Here is a 23,560-nt window from a genome sequence, read left to right as displayed (position 1 = left end):
AAAGCATCAGTTGCAAGATATTTGCGACCAATATAACCTTGGAAAATTAGAGCAAGCACCTTGATGGGTGAATAAGATAGGGCATCTTCCTCTGACTCCTCCACTAGGGAGCTACATTGACTTAGGTCTCCCTCTAGCTCAGAATCACTGTTAGGATCATATTCTGAGCATGAATCTGTAGGTGGAGAGCGTTTTCATTGCATTGCATCCAGACTTGATTTCTGTCCCTTAATGTCAAGTTTCACAGCCATGGCATTGTTCTGCTTTATTCTTTTCAGGCGCACAAGCTCATAATCATTATGATGCTGTTCAGAATCTGAGATTCATGAAAACATAAAAAGTAGTCAGATTATCTATGGAATGCATTGCGGATTCAACTCGAAGAGTGTCTCCCTATAAACCCCTTGCATATGCAAAGTTCACCCCCAACCGTGTTGACCAGACCACACACAAAAATACAAACCCCTTATGTCTCTATAACAGGCAGACACACATTTTAAAACTGAAGTAGGAACATTAGACTCATATAAAATTCGTATTTGAACAAATAAACTACGGAATTATGAGTGGCATAATGTTTAGCTTCAAGGGTGGAGTGTTGGTAGTGCGACACAAAGCAAGTAGGCAGATTGTATTCCATGTAAAAGATCGAAGCCTATGTAAAAGCTAAAAATGACACTTTCTTTCTATACAATGCAGTGTTCGTTGCCCACACATGATGGAAGAGATCACATAGAGAAATACTATTCACTCGTGTCTACGGTTCTAGTATTTATAAACAGGGTGGTCCACCCTAAAAGAATATTGACAACAAATATGACAAGGCAAGCATAGATGTAGTGAATCATTCATTTACTTGTGAGCTTACTAGGACAAGTAGGCAGAATTGTAACTGCAGTAAGAGACCGTCCAAAATCTGAATCAAGAAGTTTGTCTAGCACTTATTGTTTGCAACTAATCAACGTGAATAATTGGATATTATATTGAATAAGAGAAAGACAAGTAAAATTGTCAACAAACCTGGCTTGCAGTAGTAATCTGGGTCAATGTCACTACGACCAACAATCCAAAATGACTATTGTCTGTTCCAAGGGCCGGAATTTTGAAAACCCTGTGAACTTTACAGGTACTAAAGATTACCGAAATACATCTGAACCATTAAGTGTAGGTAGCACTGAGCACACAACAAACCCTAATGAGAGTCCTGCCTAATAAGTAATGAATCAATTAGAAAATGGGCGATGAGGAGTGGCTGCTGAGTGTTGAGGACATATCTCAGGATAAATCGGGTTGGCTTAGTGGGTGTTGCATGCCTGAGCCCTGAACGGACTGGGAAGGTAGGCACGGCGGCGCACCCGGGCAGTGGTGACGCTGTTGGGCGAGCGGCTCCTGACCTCCTGTTAGTCCGGCGTCTCCTCCTAGAGTCATGCCGTCCAGGGACGACAAGTCACCGGTGAGGCAGGCGGCTGGGGGCGAGTAGAGACCGGAAGCGCACAACAGAATAGAGGGGAATCAGGGCCTGGGACGACCCAAAATCCCAGGGTGGGTCAGCCCACCGTGGGCACCCTGTAGAGATACACACCCGAGTGGCGAACATGCATTTTCGAAACTAATTTAGGAACATTTAGCTGACCAATTAGACGACTCTGTTTTAATAATATCGAATTCGTATTTGAACAACTAAACTTGTTTAGCTTGATGGGTGGAGCAATGCTATTATGACGCGAAGCACGTATTCTAATCGTATAGTGATCATAAAAGGGGGAAACTCTAAGCATATTTTTTTAGCAAAAGAGGGTTTCCCCTCCGATTTCTATTAAAGAAACCACCACGGAACCAACATGATCAATTAAACCCTAAGCATGATCATTTAAACCGTATTATGACTGTGCCATGGCAGATTTGAAGCTGCAAACTGGAGAAATGATATTTAGCATCCATTGTTTGCTTCAAACTAAGAACTAAATTCTAAGAGCTGAAAAGAAAGTAGACTAACCAAGTTAAGATCTATTTTCTGGTTGAGATCAAAAAGTTGAGGAGATATGAAGTACCACCTCTCTTGCGGCGCCGTGTAGGCATCGGGGGTGTGATGGTTGTCGGTGGCGTTGAAGCAGATCTGTGACGGTAGATGGGTGCATCAGGGGATAAGTCCCATTGGGGTGGAAGAGAAGGTCGTGTGAGCGGCCCCGGCAAAGAGAACGACAACACCGATGAAGCGAGAGGACGCGATGCAAGGCTCTTGGTCCGTCGCCGTGGATGAGAAACATCCATCTCTAGCAGTGGACGATGCGGTCTTGGTAGGCGCTCCAGCATGGTGGAGGACAGTGGCAATGGATGTGGTGGAGGACGGCGACGATGGATGGGGTGGAGGACGGCGGCGATGGATGGGGTGGCGGACGGAGGCTGGTGTGGGGATGGTGTTCTTGTTGGAAATATGCCCTAGAGGCAATAATAAAATGATTATTATTATATTTCCTTGTTCATGATAATTGTCTATTATTCATGCTATAATTGTGTTATCCGGAAATCATAATACATGTGTGAATAAATAGACCACAACATGTCCCTAGTGAGCCTCTAGTTGACTATCTCGTTGATCAACTGATAGTCATGGTTTCCTGACTATGGACATTGGATGTCGTTGATAACGGGATCATATCATTAGGAGAATGATGTGATGGACAAGACCCAATCCTAAGCATAGCACAAGATCGTGTAGTTCGTTTGCTAGAGCTTTTCCATTGTCAAGTATATTTTCCTTAGACCATGAGATCGTGTAACTCCCGGATACCGTAGGAGTGCTTTGGGTGTACCAAACATCACAACGTAACTGGGTGACTATAAAGGTATACTACGGGTATCCCCGAAAGTGTCTGTTGGGTTGACACGGATCGAGACTGGGATTTGTCACTCCGTATGACGGAGAGGTATCTCTAGGCCCACTCGGTAATGCATCATCATAATGAGCTCAAAGTGACAAAGTGTTTGGTCACGGGATCATGCATTACGGTACGAGTAAAGTGACTTGCCGGTAACGAGATTGAACGAGGTATTGGGATACCGACGATCGAATCTCGGGCAAGCAACGTACCGATTGACAAAGGGAATTGTATACTGGGTTACTTGAATCCTCGACAGTGGTTCATCCGATGAGATCATCGAGGAGCATGTGGGAGCCAACATGGGTATCCAGATCCCACTGTTGGTTATTGACCGGAGAGTCGTTTCGGCCATGTCTGTGTGTCTCCCGAACCCGTAGGGTCTACACACTTAAGGTTCGGTGATGCTAGGGTTGTAGAGATATTAGTATGCAGTAACCCGAAAGTTGTTCGGAGTCCCGGATGAGATCCCGGACATCACGAGGAGTTCCGAAATGGTCCGTAGGTGAAGAATTATATATAGGAAGTCCAGTTTCGGCCATCGGGAAAGTTTCGGGGGTCACCGGTATTGTACCGGGACCACCGAAAGTGTCCCGGGGGTCCATCGGGTGGGGGAACCTATCCCGGAGGGCCCCATGGGCTGAAGTGGGGAGGGAACCAGCCCCTGGTGGGCTGGTGCGCCCCCCCCCCCTTGCCCCCCTGCGCCTAGGGTTGGAAACCCTAGGGGTGGGGGCGCCTCCACTTGGCTTGGGGGGCAAGCCACCCCCTTGGCCGCCACCCCCTTGGAGATTGGATCTCCTAGGGCCGGCGCCCCCCCTAGGGGCCCTATATAAAGAGGGGGGAGGGAGGGCTGCGCACCCATGCTCCTGGCGCCTCCCTCTCCCTCTGCAACACCTCTCCCTCTCGTAGAGCTTGGCGAAGCCCTGCCAAGATTGTTGCTGCATCCACCACCACGCCGTCGTGCTGCTGGATCTCCATCAACCTCTCCTTCCCCCTTGCTGGATCAAGAAGGAGGAGACGTCTTCCCAACCGTACGTGTGTTGAACGTGGAGATGCTGTCCGTTCAGCACTAGGATCATCGGTGATTTGGATCACGACGAGTACGAATCCCTCAACCCCGTTCTCTTGAACGCTTCCGCTCACGATCTACAAGGGTATGTAGATGCACTCCTCTCTCTCGTTGCTAGATGAACTCCATAGATTGATCTTGGTGAAGCGTAGAAATTTTTTATTTTCTGCAACGTTCCCCAACAGTTCTAGCACGAGCGGTGTATGAATGGGAAAATGGAGGGAGAGGTATGGGGAACCATGTTTTTGGGATGCGCCTGTCTGAAATATGGGAAACTTACGAACTTAGCCCCCATTTAAAATTTGGACGTATCGTCGGTTGGGGATAGGACGGTAATCTCGCATCTCGCCAATATTTGCCTAGAGCGATTTCGGGCGAGGAGAGGGTGGTTGGCACCCATGGTTGGCGCCCACGGTGTATGAACGGGGCTGACAGGTAGGGCGGTTGTGTCACATCTGAGTGAAGTTACAAACCTGCCCCTATTGAAAATATTTGCCTGCGTCAATTCGGCCGAGTCGAGTTTGTTTTGCCGCCCACCGTGTATGAATGGGGAGATGGAGGGAGAAACAGAGGTCTTTCGGACGAGCTTGAATCAAATGTGTTTTGCCGCCCATGTTTGGCGCCCACCATGTCGGAATGGGCTCAGAGGCGGTCGTGTCACGTCTAATTGAAGTTACTAACCTACCCCTATTTAGAGTAGTGGAAATCGGGCCGATGGATTGTCCGTGTAATGGGTAGACAGTAATTTCCATCTCCCAAACACTTGGCTTCAAGCAGCCAACGTGGGAGTGGACATTTTGCCGCTTCTTTCGAATTTTGGGACAATAAGCATCCACGTTTACCTTGGCAACTAAATTAGAATCCATTTTGTATTCCTATACGAATATTTATATATCATTCTATGTGTTTTTATATATCTTCAAAAGGACGACAAAGATGTATTCCACTGTCATATATGAATATGGTTTACAAATGCCGATACTCAAATTCAGAAGCTAGAATCCAGTTTAAGGTGAATTCGAATATTTGGAACACTTCATGTCCAACTCAAATGTCACACGCAGCATAATGTGTACTCCCATTTAGATATGTACACAAGCGATGTATCAAGATTCAAATACCGAGTCAATCAACCAAGAATGTACAGAACTAACAGACATATAAACACTTATAGAGTATATGGATCAATAATATCAACTAACATACATAAGCCAGGCCGCTGTACTTTTTTTTGCTACAACAACATCCTTTTTTAGCCAAGCTACTACAATATCTTGGCCTTTTCCTATGCGTGCCACTTATGGTCCATCTATACTACTATTATTGTTGAATGCACATTCAGCCCGATTGGCATATTTGTAAGTCTGGCACAACAATGAAAATGAAATGTCTCCGAGTCTTATCAATTAATACAGACTTGTGCTCAAATAAAATTACAAACCAAAAAACAAAAAATAAAAAACAATTATTACATGATCTCTAAAACAAATGGTTTGATTGATTACATGAACAAACAACACAAATGTTACTCAACGATGGAAAGAACATTTCACCTATGATTTACCAAGTGGGAATTTAATTTCCTTTTTTCCTTCAGGACCTTAACAATGTGGTCAGTCTCAGCTTGCTTCATTTTGAAATCCACCAAATATTTAATGGTTGTCTTGAGTACTGCTTGTGATTGTGTTGTTTGCTTCCTCAACATGTCAACTTGATCTCTAAGTGCAGAAGCAGAATCTCTTTCTACCACTAGTTTAGCCTCTAGAGTCTCAGTAGTTAGCAATTCATAATGCACGATTGGGCCGGTGCCACTATTGTGGGATGATACAACGTCCATGGGGACCTCGCTCTTTGATCTTGAGCTAACCTATTTTGCCATTAAAGTTCCGATTTGATTCAGAAAAGTTGAAGTTAGCAAAACATCTCAACTGTAAGTTATAACAGCAAACCAGTTAAACAAACAAGGAATTGAAGAGTTTCAATTGGATGCTGAAAAGTAGTTATTAACATCATTGTAACCCGTTGTTGCAGCAGCAAATCAGTTAAACAAACAAGTAGCTATTTAAGTTCAGGCAAACATGTATTCTTAACAGTAAGTATCGAACACATAGATAGGCGTAGTCTATAATAGGATTAACAGGCTGTGGCATTATATAATCAGTAGCAAACTAAATTAAGCCAAGCAACGTAATTGAACAATTTTGCAATAAGTGGCTAACGAAAATTCCGAGAAGCAGGTAACTGAACTTACGCTAGTCCTTTGTACAGGTACACTGCAACTTCTTTTTCGCTTACAAGGTTATACGAAGGAGTCCATGACATCAATTGCTTGGATATGCAGTCCCAATACTTCTTTCTTCCCACACTGCATTGGTTAGTCAGATGGTTAATCTGGTAAGATGGTGCATCCTTGATATCTTATATGAGAACGTGTAGTCAGACTAGTTGTAACCACACACATCACACTGGCTTTAACTGTATATTTCATGCGATTACTTTTGGCATATCGAGATCTAAGCAATCTACAATAGGATGAAAAGACTGGCATCCTTCACATTATTGGCGAGCTCAGTTCATAGAAAAAGCAATTCAAACATTCTGTGGGTAAATCAAAAGCGCCACTGGAATATTTTTCACTACCCCAATCATACACGCAAAAAGGGGCGACGCCACCATAGGGGCTGGTACGGGCGGCCGCCTCGGGTGGCTGGAAAGTGTGCACCTAGTTTGAGTCGTCCAGGTTGGCCCAGGCTAGTTTTGTTCGTCCCAACACACGAGCAGGCAATGTAAAAAATGAAGAAAAATGTTTCAATTTGGATGGGCCAATAACATAAGTGCAAGGCAGGCCCTATAGCAGGCTCGCGGCCCAAACAAGCGCCTCCATATTGATCGACAGCACGAAAAATCCCAATTCATTTGCTCCAGCCTCTAGTCTGGTTCGCTCCTAACCTAGCCTCCGCTGGACAGACCACAACACTTCCTCGCGCCCTCGTTGGAGGACGGTCGCCGGGCTTCAAGCGAACGGAAGAACAAGAAGATGAAGATCCAACCCTGGGTGTAGCCTGCGTGGGAGGCAGCGGCGGCAACACGGGCATGGCATCAAGCTTGCGCAAACGGACAGTCATAGCTTGCAAGAGTAGCATGCGCAACGAGCAGGTACATCACATCCCTGATTATATCTAATTCAACTCTTCAATTTCTGGCCAATAGTTAAACCTGGTGGTGTTGTAAAACTGCTTGTATGTAGGGAATCTATGAGAAAATGAAACCAATTTCTACTTATTTTATAACTCCCCCAATCAATACTGAACTGACTGAATCTGATGTATCTAATCAAGTTTCCAGTGCAAACATACAAGCTCATGTCGTTCTTGAGCCTGAAGTGTCTAATGAACAAACTGCTAATGAAGGATTTGATGCAAACATTTTACATGCTCCTGGTGATGAACATATAGTGTCTAATGAGGGATCTAATGCAAGCATTTTGCAAGCTCCCATTGAAGGATTTAGTGTCTAATGATGATCTGCTATGTTGAGAGAGACATAGAGATTTGCAGGCATTGATGACAAGCAAATTATAGTGCATTTTCATGGCTTGAGGAAACGTCGATGCCATCTACCACAAAGTCCCTGTATCATGACAACATAGCATACATAATTTTCTAATATGTTGTTTGAAACTATTGGCATACTTGTACAGGATAGATATATTGATATGCAATTTGCGCACTGGTTATAGGTGCAATTACACTTTGATATTTTCAGCCAGAGAATGAATAATTCAAGCAGGTACAGATCATGTTTGTAGTCCTTGTACACCATGTTGCATTTTGTGTTTTTGGTGCTTGTATCATTTAGTGTTTATAATCGGAACTACTTTGGATCATTAGCTGGTTTTCAAAGTGCATGTAGCTTCACATTTCTCAAGTTATGTTGATTTTCGGAGTGCAAGTGCCTTCGTATTTTTTAAGTTAAATGTTCACCCCTAGTAACTTGAATTCGTGGATCCTCCACTGCACACAAATGATACACGAATGCCAGTACGAATTAAATGAAATGCAGGGACTTACGCTAGCTCGTTGTACAGGCTTACTGCAGCTCTGCTTGCGCTTGGGATGTTCCATGTACAAGTCCATGTTACCACTTGCTTGGATGTGCAGGCCTTGTGCTCCTTGTATCCCCCTCTGCATTTTTGAAACGGCGAATGGTTGGTATAAGAGGAATCGACCTTGCTGTTGTACCGGAGGACAAATACTTACAAGGTTATACGGGTGTGCATGATGTGTACCAGATCCCGTAGTGCCGTCATGCTTCGCTAAAAATGGATTTGCTTGTTTCAGATGATATCTCCAAAAGAAATAAGAGTTAAAGTCAGAGTTGCATAGGCGTGTAAGATAAGAGAGCAGTGAAAGGATATCCAAACATTGTCCGAACAGTGCATAAGGGAGTGATATGTGGATACGTGGGCCGGCGTTTGGGCATGCTCGCCTAGCTAGAGTGTTGGTCACTTCAGAGCCGTTGAGGGTGATGCGCTGGCGTTGGCTGGCCGCGCACGGATGCAGATCTTGAGTGGCAGCGGAGCGCTATGATGCGGTGGACGAGACTGTTGGTGAAGCCCCAATGACCTTGGGGGCGGAGGTGCGATGATGTGCTCGATGAAGTAGCCCCGGTGAGCTGGGAGACGGCATCGGTGAAGCGCACCTAATGCGGTGGAAGTCGGTGTCTGTGAGGCACGTCGGTTGCGGCGGCCAACGTTGTCGGTGGACCACCCGGTGCGGTGGACGAGGGCGTAGACGAGGTAGCTCCGGTGCGGTGGTGAAGCGCGACCGTCGTCTTCGACGTCGACGTCTGGCACAAAGGTGGGGAAAGAGATGAGACGAGGGGCGATTCAAACTTTGCTTGGGTTGGTGGCGAATTAGGGATTTGAGCAATCTGGGCGCGGAAGGGGACGATGGAGGAGGGAGATTTTGCAAGGCTGGAATTGGGGCCGCCAGATATTTCAATCCGAAACGTGGAAGCGCGAACTTATTTTGTTGTCGTCCTTTTTTTGGGGGGGGGACGGAGGGAGGGGCTGGGTGGCTGGGTGCTACGCGTCCGTCCGACACACGCGACCACCACGACACGACCCCGGTCTGCCTGGTGTGCCTACATTTGAGAAGGCAAATGAATCTTCTTTCATTTGCAAATGAATCTGTATTATTACCATGCCCGTGTTTTCCTTGCAATAATTAGTCATTCTAAACGAGATACTCCCTCCGTTCACTTTTGTAAGTCGTTTCAGACAACTTAAAATGAACTATTTTGCACATTGTCTGAAATGTCTTCAAGGTCTTATAAAAGTGAACAGAGGGAGTACTATAAATTAATTAATGAGGAGTTATTTGAAAAAAATCGAAATGGTATCCACGCTAACATGGATTGGAGTGTGTGTGTCACATAATTAGTTATTTGAATTAGAGTGTGTGTCACGCATCGATCTCCAATTCTAACGTGGATTTCACATTTCAATGTATCCATGCTACTTTTTTAATACAAATTCATATGTATATGATGAACACCATGGTAGTGAGAAAACTTTTGGATGGATTCAAACATATGACCTATAAAATAGCAAAACAAATCAAGTCAATGTCAACTTTTCAAAACCTATTATGGCACGAATTCGAAATAATTACCCATATGCATGGTCCTCAGTTCAAATCTTACAATGTACACCGAATTGAAACATCAATATTAAGTGTCGTACTATCTACATTCAAATGTTGTTTTTAGCCCCCCTCCCCCCCCACACACACGCTACATACTTTCTGTATCGGTCAATCTTCCTCTCCTAACCACCTTAGGAAGCTATCGGTTTCTAACACACGTTCATTCTTTCTCTCCATGTTTCGATCTTTAACTCTCTCAACTACACACCCCCCTTTTCCACTCTGTTACCAAATGTATTTACCTCACACACCCGCCATTGCACCCCATGCCGAGCTCTCTCTCTCCCCCTCTCCCTCTCCCTCTCACCCTCTCGCGCTACATACATGCATTTCCTATCTAGCTCCCCAACCTCTCGTGCACATGCACGCACATTGTCTATCTAGGTCACTCCCTCGAGACTGTCTCACTCTTTCTTTTGCACGGCGGGCCACACTCGCTCAATCTCGCTCTCTTTATCTGAGTCTCGTTTAACCTCGTTTTCTTTCACACACAAATGATATATCTCCCTGCTCGGGCCTCGATCGATACTCTCTATACTCTCTCACGCAGATTGTCTATCTAGGTCAGTCCATCCAAGCCGCCCCCACTCTTCGACCTCATGGCGGGCCATGCTCGCTCAATCTCTCTCTCTCTCTCTCTCCCTATCTCTCTCTCTCTTTGTATGTCTCGATTGACCTCGCTCTTTCTCGGACAAGAACGATATATCACCATGTTTGAGCCCAATTCGACCTATTCACATTGTATACTCTCTCACGCACATTGTCTATCTAGGTCACTCTCTCCAACCCGTCTCACACTTTCGATCGCACGATGCCGCTATGTGATCGATTGACCTTGCTTCCTCCCACGCACAAAATATATCTACACGTCTGTGACTGGATCATCTCCCAAGCTCTATCTTACAGCCCTCACCCTTGCCAAAGGCTCAATCAGACAATATCTCTCCAGAGCATATATATCTGTTCAATGAATGTCGGACCACACTTACTTTGTCTCTCTATCTATATGTCTCTCGATTGACCTCACTTTCTCACGTTGTATCTTCCACGCATTGAAGCTACCTCTCCATCCCTCGCAAAGCCGGGGCTATTTACATTGTGAGGGGCACTCCAACCTTGGATTAATTTGTGTAGGCATTTATTTCGGTCGGTTTAGATTATATTTTCATAGCATTTGGTCCACAACTACTCCAAACACCGTTGCAACCCCCGCAACTCCCCTAGTTGATTTCCCTCTGGCTCGGTCATCGCTCGCTCGCACGTCCTTTCTCGCCTTCAACATCGCACCATGGTATTATTGCAAAAAACTCTGTTGTTCTCTTTAATTATTATAAATAAGCTACAAAACTCCGAACAACCTTCGGTCACCAAAATGCATAACTCATATAACACATATCGTCATCGAATGTTAAGCGTGCGGACCCTACGGGTTCGAGAACTATGTAGACATGACCGAGACACCTCTCTGGTCAATAACCAATAGCGGAACCTGGATGCTCATATTGGTTCCTACATATTCTACGAAGATCTTTATTAGTCGAACCATAATGTCAACATACATTATTCCCTTTGTCATCGGTACGTTACTTGCTCGAGATTCGATCGTCGGTATCTTCATACCTAGTTCAATCTCGTTGCCGGCAAGTCTCTTTACTCGTTCTGTAGTGCATCATCCCGTAACTAACTCATTAGTCACATTGCTTGCAAGGCTTCATATGATGTGCATTACCGAGAGGGCCCAGAGATACCTCTCCGATACTCGGAGTGACAAATCCTAATCTCGATCTATGCCAACCCAACAAACACCTTCAGAGATACCTGTAGAGCATCTTTATTATCACCCAGTTATGTTGTGTCGTTTGATAACACACAAGGTATTCCTCCGGTGTCCGGGAGTTGCATAATCTCATAGTCGGAGGAATATATATTTGACATGAAGAAAGCAGTAGCAATAAAACCGAACGATCGTTATGCTAAGCTAATGGATGTGTCTTGTCCATCACATCATTCCACTAATGTTGTGATCCCGTTTATCAAATGACAACTCATGTCCATGGCTAGGAAACTTAACCATCTTTGATCAACGAGCTAGTCTAGTAGAGGCATACTAAGGACACGATGTTTTGTCTATGTATTCACACATGTATCAAGTTTCGGTTAATACAATTCTAGCATGAATAATAAACATTTATCATGAATAAGGAAATATAAAATAACAACTTTATTATTGCCTCTAGGGCATATTTCCTTCAGGGGAATCATCACCGGTGGCCATCTTCATCATCCCGGCGCTCTCCATGACGAGGAAGGAGTAGTTCACCCTCGGGGCTGAGGGTATGTACCAGTAGCTATGTGTTTGATCTCTCTCTCTCTCATGTTCTTGATTTGGCACGATCTTGAGGTACCGCGAGCTTTGCTACTATAGTTGGATCTTATGATGTTTCTCCCCCTCTACCTTCTTGTAATGGATTGAGTTTTCCCTTTGAAGTTATCTTATCGGATTGAGTCTTTAAGGTTTTGAGAACACTTGATGTATGTCTTGCATGTGCTTATCTGTGGTGACAATGGGATATTCACGTGATCCACTTGATGTATGTTTTGGTGATCAACTTGCGGGTTATGTGACCTTGTGAACTTATGCATAGGGGTTGACACATGTTTTCGTCTTGACTCTCAGGTAGAAACTTTGGGGCACTCTTTGAAGTTCTTTGTGTTGGTTTGAATAGATGAATCTGAGATTGTGTGGTGCATATCATATAGTCAAACCCGCGGATACTTGTGGTGACATTAAAGTATCTAGGTGATATTAGGGTTTTGGTTGATGTGTGTCTTAAGGTGTTATTTTACTACTAACTCTAGGGCTGTTTGTGACACTTATAGGAAGCCCAATGGATTGATCGGAAAGAATAACTTTGAGGTGGTTTCGTACCCTACAATAATCTCTTCGGTTGTTCTTCGCTATTAGTGACTTTGGAGTGACTCTTTGTTGCACGTTGAGGGATTGTTATATGATCCAATTATGTTATGATTGTCGAGAGAACTTGCACTAGTGAAAGTATGAACCCTAGGCCTTGTTTTCAAGCATTGCAATACCGTTTTTGCTCACTTTTGTTACTAGTTACCTTGCTGTTTTTATATTTTTCAGATTATAAAAACCTATATCTACTATCCATATTACGCTTGTATCACTATCTTTTTGCCGAACTAGTGCACCTATACAATTTACCATTGTATTGGGTGTGTTGGGGACACAAGAGACTCTTTGTTATTTGGTTGCAGGGTTGTTTGAGAGAGACCATCTTCATCCTATGCCTCCCACGTTTGATAAACCTTAAATCATCCACTTGAGGGAAATTTGCTACTGTCCTATAAAACTCTGCGCTTAGAGGCCCAACACGAGTCTACAAGAAGAAGGTTGTGTAGTAGACATCACCTGTATCGAAGGTATGTTGCATCAATGAAGTTTTTGGTACCAATACAATATTTAAAAGACATTTCGACACTTCACTAATAATTCGAGCATTAAAGCATCGTCATTTCAACATAATTTGAACAATGACAAATCATTTCAACTATATGTGTATAAGAAGAAAAAAGGTCAACAATTAACACATAACTGGAGCAATAAAACAACATCTTTGAAACATAATCACAATAAAAAAAAGCATCATAAAATGAACCAGTAGATGAGTAGATCCATATAACATAAGCTACAAAAACCATAATTTGTAGCAGTGCATCACTCTATTCATAGTACATAGCCTCGTTCAAAATTCACGTTATAATAGACATTACAAAAGGGATAGTCTCAACACGCACCAATTACGAAATAACCCATCGTACAAGTTGTTGGGGGGAGAATATCACATGGAAACCAACATTCAGTGAAAAACGGTGAAAACCATGTAGAAAAGATGAAGTTTCAAAACAATCTCAAAAGAACATGGGACGTTAAGAGGGTGATGTTTTGTTGCCAAACAAAATTTCAAGTTCAAATATATTATGGGATGTGAGCTATAGAAATAACAAAACAGCATAGTGAACGGTGCCGAACAGTAATGCTACTATTAATTGCTGAATATATTGTAATGCGCTTCAAGTTGGAATTTTTCATGACAATAAACCATCACCCTCTTAACATCTCATGTTTTTTTTCCGATTTTTTTAAAACCTCCAAACCCACAGAAGTTTTCTTTGAATGTTGGTGTTCATTATATTCTCCAAAGTTGTTGTATCCTGGTGCAATTACCTCTTTTTGTACAACCTATTTCTATGATCGAAAGGACATTACAAGAAAATTTCCCATTGACTAATAAATTGTTACTAGTACTAAATGTATTGAAAAATCCCTTTGACAGAGGAATCGAAAGGGGGCAGATCCCAAACAGCAATTGGCCTCACAAAACCAGCAAAAAAAAGAGGTCCAAAACCAAAAGGCAGGAAGAACCAATCCGTGACCTACGTTGAACTAGTAGTAGCAACGCAGCAATAATTCTTCGGATCATCTTTTAAAAGAAAAAGAATTCTTCAGATCAGACCGACCAATCCGACAACGGGGCACAAGGACGGCTCAACCCCACGCGCGCCCGGATCACAAGAAAGGGACGGATCGATTCTGCCCTGCGTGGCCTTGCACCTCTCGCAGCGGATGCGGATCGCATCGCACGGCGGCCAGCCGCTCGCTGGATTCCATCCCGCCATATAAAAATGCGGCCTTTTGCCACCCATGGCGCTTTCCTCCCGTCCCTTCCCCGGCTCCGCAGCTTTTCGCGTCGCGCGGCAGCCGCCGGGGTGACGCCACGGCTGACCAGAGTCCATCCATATAGCGGAGAGCGCGACACGCGGGCGCAGCCGACCAAGAAAGGCCGAAAGCAACACTGCGCACCCTGAAATCCGAACCCACGCGCGCGCGGCACCCTTCCAGAAGCTCTCGCAGATCCATCCGGCCATGGCGGCGGGCGCGGCGGGCGTGCCGCCGGCGCAGCTGGGGTCGCTGTGGTCGACGCTCGAGGACCAGCGTGGGGCGCGGGGGGACGTCCCGCTGCTCTCGTCTGCGTGGAGCCTGCCCGGCTCCCAGGCCGGCGGCGACGGGGGGCCCAAGCAGGGGCTGCTCCGGCGCGCCGGCGCCGCCGTGGCGGGGGCGTGGGGCGCGCTCTGCGACGGGGTGGCCGAGATGTGGGCGTTCGCGCGGGCCGACCGCCGGAAGCCCGTCTTCGCGGCCAAGGTCGGCCTCGCGCTCGCCCTCATCTCCTTCCTCGTCTTCCTCCGCGAGCCGCGCGACATCGTCAGCCACTCCGTCTGGGCCATCCTCACCGTCGTCGTCGTCTTCGAGTTCAGCATCGGTAAGGCGCCAGTCCACGCCGCTCCTCTGCCATTTGAGCAGTGCTATTCACACGATAGTGGCGGACGATGTGTGCACGACAATGCAATCAGCTTCGTCCATTGCATGGCAACAGCAGACAGCAGGCCGCTAGATGCTTATCGTGCAGTGGTCGTGCACATATTTGTCGTCTGCGAAGCAGTTCCGCTGCCATTTTCCCCGTTCCGTTGCGACGGTTTCTGTGCTGTGCCGTTCTTGGTTCGAGGTCTCGGGGAAAAGGAAAACTCCTTGACTTTCTTCAACATTCCCCGTGACTTGATGTCGTAATGCTAAATTTAGGCCTCTGTCGTGTGCCCATTTTATGTCTCCATGCGTCAATGACTTGAGCATGGTGATTTTAACTGAGGGTAAACATTTTGCCGTGCGATTCTGATCACATTTTGCCCATTTTATATCTCAAAGGCAGGCTTAGATTTGAGGAGTGTAAAGTCTATCTCAACAGCCTCTCAATCAAAAAGAGAAGTCTGTATCAACATCATTTAGAGTGAGATATTTCACTGCTAAGGGACACAGAGAATTTGTCTTCCATCAGGTCCTGTCAATTGACCTTCCATTATTGCTGGTGATGCAAGAAACGTGCACGCTACTATCGAAACCAGAGATGACCTTGTTGATAGGTAGATTAATGCAGCGGTGTTCCTATAATTTATGTACCGATCGCCGGTAGATTCTGTCTTTGCTGGATTGTTTAGGTTCTGGGCCACCACTTAGAAAGTGATCTAGTTGCCTTTTCTTTAAGAAAACTTCATTAGTTTATCTATGGGCAATGGAAAGCACCGCTAAATTTTATTGCTGGAGATTTTACTTGGGACCACGTTGATCTTGGGCCTGTTGTAGAACTTACTATACGGAATGGTAGAAACACATATGACTAAAGAAATGAATGTTGTTCTGAAGACAAACTACTAGTATTTGACCAAAAGGCACCTGTAGTTCTCAACTGGTATTTTTATTTCCTGGGATGTTGCTTGCTGGTCTTCCATAATATCATTGTGATGCGGAAGTCAATCATAATGGTAGTGGTAATTTTGAATTTTATATCATTGGCTTCATGGTTTGCATGTTTGTTCCTTAGCCTGCTCAATGAGGTGTTTGGCTCCGTATATGAAGTGGTTATGTTTTTCTTTTTACCTAGTTGTATTTTGTAAACTTTTCACAATGAGTGTTTGAAAGTACCGCTAACCTCTGTTACTAGAGATTCTAGTTGAATGATTGGAACCCTTCATTGTAGTACCGATTGTAGAACTCACACAGATGCACACTCGCACATTATGCAGTTCGTAACATGGCTGACGTGCAGTAGTTCTTAGTTAGCATTTACTGAAGACTGTTTCTTTCTCATGTGAATTTTCTGGTCTTCAAAATACCATTTCAATACATAAAACATCAGTTATTTATCACTCTGTCTTACCTCGGTCTCAATATAGTGCTCTGTGTTTGTACACCTGCAAATAATAGGCATCCCCCTTCAGTAACCTGGTCCGCCATTATGCAGGTGCAACATTGAGCAAAGGTTTCAATAGGGGTTTAGGAACTCTTACTGCAGGAGGGCTTGCTCTAGCAGTTGCCGAATTGTCCAAAAACTTGGGTGCATTGGAAGAAGTGATCCTTATTATAAGCATCTTTACTGTTGGTAAGCATTGGGGCATGCTGCGATCATTTCCTGGTGCATTTTATACAAGTGTATCTAATTTGTACGCCTCTACTTTTATGTTTTTGACTGCTAGGTTTTATGACAAACTTGGCAAAGCTACACCCAACAATGAAGCCTTATGAATATGGATTTCGTGTATTCTTGTTGACATTCGTTTATGTCATGGTCTCTGGGTACAACACAGGGAAGTTCACTGATACGGCTGTAAGTAGATTTGTATTGATTGCTCTTGGTGCTGCTGTCAGTCTGGGAATCAATATAGGCATTTACCCAATCTGGGCTGGAGAGGATTTGCACAGTTTGATTGCAAAGAATTTTGCTGGTGTTGCAAAATCCTTAGAAGGTAATACCCCACCCCCACTCTTAATATAATGATGCTTAGAATCACAGTATTTGTCAACTATACGTTGCTAACAAAAGTTAGAAAATATTAGTTGTTGTGTCATTGCAATGCCGTAGGGTATATCCCTCTTTATTCTAAAAATGTCTCCTAATGTAGCATCCACATTAAGCCACATCACTCTAAAAGAACAGTCGCTGGATTATATCCAGGATCAATCAAGTCCGTTAGATCTTGGCAGTTGGGACACTCACGTCCTTTGGTTAAAAGACACATCCCTTGGTGAAAGGATGTCTCTTTGTGGAAAGACAATTAAGATGTCTCAGTTTGTAACTTTCCAAAGGATGCGACAATTAAGATTGCTTAACTGTGGCAGAAAACCAATGTACCAAAATTTGACATTTCAGTTGGTTTATGCACTTCAACAACGTTTGGATTTTGCAACTCAGTGCTTAAACATGCAAATTTTACATATAAATATTTCAAAATAGACTCACTAAAAACTTTAGTAATACCCGCAGCAAAGGGCGGGCTTTACACTAGTATACATCTGATTTATATGCCTTTATTGACAATTTGGCTGTTCACTCTAGGCTGTGTCGATGGATATCTGAAATGCATGGAGTATGAAAGGATCCCTTCAAAAATTCTTGTATATCAAGCTTCTGATGATCCTCTATATAGTGGGTACAGGGCAGCTGTCGAGGCGTCAGCACAAGAGGAAACCCTGGTTCAATTTTTGCTCTAAAGCTAACACTTCTATTTGGGTTATCTCGCCTTTTCTGTCAATTCTGACTCGGTTCTTTTGTATGTGCTCTAGCTAGGTTTTGCTATATGGGAACCGCCCCATGGTCCGTACAAAACGAGGAACTATCCTTGGAAGGGCTTCACTAAAGTTGGTGGAGCATTGAGGCACTGTTCCTTTGCAGTCATGGCATTGCATGGTTGCATTCTTTCAGAAATTCAGGTTTGCTAATTTATTTTACTCGACAACCTGTTGAAGTTCTGCATTTAATACCTAAGCAAACGTATATTTGATTTTAATTGCAGGCACCGCCAGAAAGCAGAAGGGTTTTCATTTCAGAAATTCATAGAGTGGGCAGAGAAGGCGCTAAGGTGTTGCGCGAGCTTGGAGACAATGTTAAGACAATGACCAAGTTGAGGTCTTCAGATATTCTACTGGAAGTTCACTTGGCAGCTGAAGAGTTGCAAAAAAAGATTGATGAGAAGTCATATCTTCTGGTGAACACTGAAAGATGGGACACTAGCAAGCGAGCTGAAGGAATAAAAGATGCCATAAATGGCAACAGCGCGGTGGCAAAAGAGAATAAGAACGAAGTGACGGAGCCTACCATTGCTGATCAAACTGCGGCTCAGCATTATAAGAGCTTTGCTGCTGCTTCGTTTCTTAGCCGATATGATTCATCAGCTACTATAGACGGTTACAAGACGTTACTATCCTGGCCTGCCCGAAGATCATTCCATCCAAACTTGCCGCTTGAAGACGAGGAGTCAAAAACATATGAAAGTGCAAGTGCCTTGTCCTTGGCCACATTTGCCTCGCTCCTAATCGAGTTTGTTGCCCGGCTACAGAATGTTGTTAACGCATTTGAGGAGCTGAGTGAGAAGGCTAATTTCAAGGACCCTGTGGAGGAGCCTGCTGCAGTTAGCGTGGATGATGGCGGGGTTCTCGCCAAAATATGCAGATCTGTTGGGCTGAAGAGTTGACATCGACGATGACGCTGCAAGGTCCCTCCACCTGGAAACCTTGCCACTCACTCTTGTGATCCAGTTTGTTTAATAATTTTGGACGATGACATGTGTATAATACAAAACTCGTGTGTGTGCAATGAAAACATTGCCGGGGTGCGTTGCTAATGGAGCTCCTGTTTGCCGCCACTAAGTTGATCAATATGGTAACATTGTTGAACCTTGTATTTCTAATGTTAACATGTTGAAGCACTCTGTAAATAACATGTTACTCTTGGATAGTTGGTAGTTGCACGCGCAGCTCGATGTCATGTATAATGTGTGCAAGAGAGATGTTTCCTGACCTACCTGATGATGGGAAGGTAGCTGTGTTTTAGTTTGCTCATGAGTCACCATAATGCTTTTGTTGTGAGCTTGCTTTTAATGCATTTCTATGCTTTGTTGCACTCTGCTCAAAGGTGTGGGGTTGCTTTCCATGTGTTGGTGTGGTTTGTTTGGGCATTGTTTGGACATGAGACTTATGTTGCTTGAGTTAAACATTGTGTGTAGCCTTCACGCGATATTCCACCAACCAAAAAAAAAAAACTCATGTATATTGGAAAGAAATACAAAACAAATAAATCAGAAATCACATAACTGCTACTCATTTGAAATTGATATGCTTCACCACTTAGTCTTACAAGTGGATGAGATATACTCTACAGCATATCCACAGATATGCAGAGTTCTGCTTCTTTGGTGTATATACAGCAGAGAAAAATTACAGGTACTGGCTATATCTATTCACCTTTCTTCCAATTTGGTTTCCCTATATCCCTTGTTTAACTACATCCATTATATGATTATGGCAGCTTCGGTCGCAGAATTGCGCGTCGAAAAGGTGAGCGCATGGTCAGGCGAACACGGGGTGATCATCTGTCTGTGCCATTTAAAGAAGTTGACCGAGCAATGCTCTCGAAAGGAAGAATGGAACCCTGCTTGCTTTCTGTGGTCTGCTGCAGTCTGACTGAGCCCATCCGATCTGATTCCCGTCGTTGTCATACGCAACCAACTTCCCACGGAGGGAAACATCTGCAACAAGCAAAGGGGGAGAAAGGTGAGCTTGACAGAGATGGTTAGTGAAGCCATGGAAATGTGGCACACAAACGACCGGTCTCTACCTCCAATTACTATTGTTGAGCTGTGGCCAATCTCAGTTCCATCAAGCACCCCTAGGCAGACATTGCCCTTGTCCTGAAAATGAGGCACAGGAAAAGTATGATGGTGATGAACTCCGTAGAGGAAATGAGGTTGAAGTGATTGCTGGGGGTGCCTGTGAACTTACGCTGATGATCAAGTAGTTCTCGGGAGAAATTACGAACATTCTTGGGATCACAAGCCATGCTTTGCTGAAATGCAGGAGCAAGGGCTTGAACAGTTGCTTCACATCATCCACAGACCTGAAAAATGCTCAGTGTCATTTAGAGAAAGGGCAGGGTTATTTCTAATGAAATGTGAAGTTGTTAATTCTACATCCCTTGCGATGATCAAGAAGCAAACAGTGTTTTAACTACCAACAGATTTCCATCACATTACCTCACTGTAAAATTAGGCTTCATGCAGAAAGGCAGCGTTTGATCTGATTCATCGCGTACAAAGCCTGGAGAGACCGCTTCAAGCTGTTGAATTGCAAAATCATAGTCAGGTATAAGGATGGAACTGAACCCATTTCATCTGATGGAGAGTCAATGCCAAAACTCACGGAAGCAATCAGGCTTGTGTATATTTCATGTGGAAAATAAGTGTATGAGCTCCCGCTGTCGAAGATCACTTGAGTCAGCTTCCCAGCCTGCTCTCGCACATTAAGCTCCTGACCTCCATAGTTCACTTTCTGTACTACCGTGCTGTACACGTCCCTGACAGTACACAAAATGCAGAACTGCAGTCAGATACGCGGTCTAACCTCAACAAAGTGATTTTTCATATAACAGATCACAAGAAGCGCAATGTTTTTATGCATGGTAAAGGAAATCTGTGTCACAGCATAGTGCATGGATATAATCTAGTTCGACGGTGTGATGTGATATCAATTGCTACGGCTGCTGAAAAAAGGGGGTCACTTTATTTGTGGAGGCGACGCAAATATCAGAAAGAAGTAAAGAACAAAGCAACATTGCGGAGCAGTTGGGCAAAGTTTCCATTTGCAGTTTGAGTCCTGAGAGCGACAGGAATTGGTTAAGATTTCTTGAAGATTTGCCGCAAGCAGGGCATGCCGTATCCTGCCGAAGACGATGTGGGGTACCATGATATTCATGGGAGAAATGATAGCCGCATGTGAGAATAATCTTCAGGCAAAGGAGGGGGGAGACTCACTCTGGACCGTTACGGACGGGAACCCATGTCATTCCCCATCTGGGAACGTAATCATCACCGAGAAACATGTAGCCACTACTGCTGGGATCCGTGGCGATGCAATGGCCGAAAACGTTGGAAATGATCCTTTGCTTGGCTAGCTGGGTAGGGAGGCTCATTGCCCCATTGCTGAGGCCAAGGATCCCATCAGTACTTGCTGGTGAGTCCAGAAGCTTTCCTTGTTGATCATGTGCACACCTAACAGATGGTACACAAAATGGGCAGTTTGTTAGTGTACAGACATCACCACCCATCTCTGAACATTGAACAGGTTTGGTTATCGGAGAAGTCGTGCCGTACCCGAAGACAAAGTCCATGTTTGCCCTCTCACCGTCTGCGGTGATCAGCTTTATGTTATCCCTCGCAAGAACTCCGGCAGATGAGCTTCGGTCCGCATAGGCGATCTCATATTCACATTGTTTGCAGGTGTCACAGTAATTTTGGTTGCCTTGCAATTCCTCACAAAGTGAATCCCTGGGGAGAACCATGTTTTCTTTCGCGGGCTTGTATAAAGGATGAGGTCCCTGTAACAAGATAAGAAGCCAATCAGGAACGCTGTGAATTTTGAAAATCAGGCTCATGATGGAACACTGGAACCAAGATATCCACAGAAATTGCGTGGCCGAGTTCTTATCACGAGATGAAATGTGGCTGAAAATGATACCCACCTTTGTGCAATTTGTGCAGGGTGCATCACACTGGATCCATGTGAGTGCACTCCCTGTATCAATATCAAGAAAATAGGGCCTTGCAGGATTGCCAATGTTTATGGAAGTGAAGTACTGCCTGCATATTAACAATCAGAAGAAGAACAATGCCATGTTAGTACTGAAAATTGCACTGTATTCTTAATAGGCAACAGAATCGAAGAACAGGACTTTGTCAAAGATGAATCATGCGAACAGAAAGATTGATCTGAACACCAAAATGTTGACTTTGAGAGGTCGACGGTGTAAGTCTTTGCTTGTTGGTGTATACTACTAGCGACATGCCTATATCTAAATACAGGCTTGTATTCTTAATTTAATATGTCGACGGTCAATTATGCTGATGACCCAGCAGGCCTGACAGGACAGAAATGCAACATTCCAAAGAACAAATCCCTGTTGGGCCAGTTGGTTACCTTTGACAAATTCCTGCAAGGAAGGGTTCAACTCATTCACGTGCTTTTTTTTTTGACAGGTCATTCATGTGAAACTATTATTCATGAAAAATATATGTTTTTTTAATAGAATATTCGTGCTGTCCAATTTGCAAACATGCAGTGTACCAGAAAAAAGACACACTAATCTGCGAAAAAATAAAGGAATCCAGAATGAAGATGAGAAGTTATCTAAACAGATTCACGTTAAAGTGACAAAGATGGTGATCCAACCGAAGTCCCTGGAAAATGCGACTGAGAAACTCCAAGAAGACAAGAACCAAATGCGCACGGAATCAACCAACCCAAGGCCAAGAAACAAACTTCCTTTCGTCGTAGGATACAAAAAGAATCCAAACGGCGGAAAGGAGCAAATTGTGCCTTTAGGCGAAAGGGATTCGAATTCCTGCGCCGGCTCGGCTCGTCGCACGCACGCACCTCTCCGGCAGCACGGCCGTGGTCGAGTCCTCCGCCTTGACGCCGGCGCCGGCGCTGGCGGCCTTGGGCTTGGGGTGCAGCGGCAGCAGGAAGGATGAGGCGCGCCCCTCGCCCCATTTCCAGTCCTCCTCCCCGGAGAAGGGGAAGGAGTAGAGGCCGTAGCAGTGCGCCGCCACCGCGAACGCCGCGAGCACCACGAGCGGCGCCGTGGCCAGGCGCAGCAGCCTCCACGCCCGTCTCATCACCGCCGGCGCCGCCGCCTCGCTCCTGGGCAACGCGTCCCGGCCCCCGTCGTCGGCGTGGTCCGGGAGGGCGATCACGACGACGCCATGCAACGGCGGCGTCGTCTCCTCCGCCGACAGCAACGGCGAGGCTGACATCTCCGGCGAGGCCCGTAGAGAGATAGATAGTCCTAGGCTTCTATGCAAGCGAAGCGAGGGAGGAGAAGATGGTGGTGGACACGAAGGAAGGCAAGGAGCGCGCGACTCGTGGAAGGCGATGATGCGATGCTGGTTGTTGGGTTGTGAAGTGCTTGGTTTGGGTTTGGTATATTATGGCTCGCTCGCCGGCTGGGCTGCGGCTGCGGGTTTGATTGTTGCAAGTGTGCGCGCGGGTTGTGTTGTGCGACTGGGCTTGAGCCATGCCCGCTTGGGTTGACCTCTTCTCAAGAAGAGGAGGGCGGAATTGGAAGGTACTCCCTCCGGTTTTTTTTACTTTGCACATTGGATTTGCCGAAAGTCAAACTTTGCTAAGTTTGACCAAATTTATATTTAAAATTATTAGCATCTATAATATCTAATAAATATAATATGAAAATATATTCTAAGATGAATCTAATGATATTGGTGTT

At 44.8% G+C, this 23,560-nt stretch overlaps 2 protein-coding genes across 2 annotated transcripts; one reads left to right on the top strand and one right to left on the bottom strand.

Moving 5' to 3' along the window:
* The first annotated feature begins 14,387 nt into the window (after nucleotides 1-14,387).
* On the top strand, nucleotides 14,388-19,116 carry LOC119337407 (aluminum-activated malate transporter 4-like). Its single transcript, XM_037609534.1, has 6 exons — nucleotides 14,388-14,998; nucleotides 16,532-16,669; nucleotides 16,764-17,033; nucleotides 17,624-17,760; nucleotides 17,851-17,997; nucleotides 18,081-19,116. Exons 1-6 carry the CDS (start codon nucleotides 14,605-14,607, stop codon nucleotides 18,756-18,758), a joined length of 1,764 nt encoding a protein of 587 aa, XP_037465431.1. The 5' UTR covers nucleotides 14,388-14,604; the 3' UTR covers nucleotides 18,759-19,116.
* Nucleotides 19,117-19,357: 241 nt separating this feature from the next.
* LOC119337795 (aspartyl protease APCB1-like) lies at nucleotides 19,358-23,326 on the bottom strand. The gene is made up of 9 exons (XM_037609986.1): nucleotides 22,711-23,326; nucleotides 21,800-21,917; nucleotides 21,432-21,655; nucleotides 21,093-21,329; nucleotides 20,482-20,635; nucleotides 20,316-20,398; nucleotides 20,065-20,179; nucleotides 19,901-19,973; nucleotides 19,358-19,811 (listed from the first exon to the last, which is right to left on the bottom strand). The coding sequence occupies exons 1-9, from the start codon at nucleotides 23,088-23,090 to the stop codon at nucleotides 19,669-19,671; spliced, it is 1,527 nt and encodes a 508-aa protein (XP_037465883.1). The 5' UTR covers nucleotides 23,091-23,326; the 3' UTR covers nucleotides 19,358-19,668.
* Nucleotides 23,327-23,560: the final 234 nt, after the last annotated feature.

Source organism: Triticum dicoccoides, chromosome 7B (genome assembly GCF_002162155.2).
Source record: "Triticum dicoccoides isolate Atlit2015 ecotype Zavitan chromosome 7B, WEW_v2.0, whole genome shotgun sequence".
Classification (NCBI taxonomy): Eukaryota; Viridiplantae; Streptophyta; class Magnoliopsida; order Poales; family Poaceae; genus Triticum; species Triticum dicoccoides.
Note: the sequence above shows the minus strand (reverse complement) of the source record. Positions and strands in the feature narration are given on the sequence as shown.

Coding starts and splice junctions, on each gene's coding strand:
- LOC119337407 (XM_037609534.1), top strand. CDS start 14,605: ATGGCGGCGGGCGCGGCGGGCGTGCCGCCGGCGCAGCTGGGGTCGCTG. Junction 14,999..16,531: donor CGTCTTCGAGTTCAGCATCG/GTAAGGCGCCAG, acceptor GCCATTATGCAG/GTGCAACATTGAGCAAAGGT. Junction 17,034..17,623: donor TGTTGCAAAATCCTTAGAAG/GTAATACCCCAC, acceptor TGTTCACTCTAG/GCTGTGTCGATGGATATCTG.
- LOC119337795 (XM_037609986.1), bottom strand. CDS start 23,090: ATGTCAGCCTCGCCGTTGCTGTCGGCGGAGGAGACGACGCCGCCGTTG. Junction 20,399..20,481: donor ACACAAGCCTGATTGCTTCC/GTGAGTTTTGGC, acceptor GCAATTCAACAG/CTTGAAGCGGTCTCTCCAGG. Junction 20,180..20,315: donor AAGCCTAATTTTACAGTGAG/GTAATGTGATGG, acceptor AGCATTTTTCAG/GTCTGTGGATGATGTGAAGC.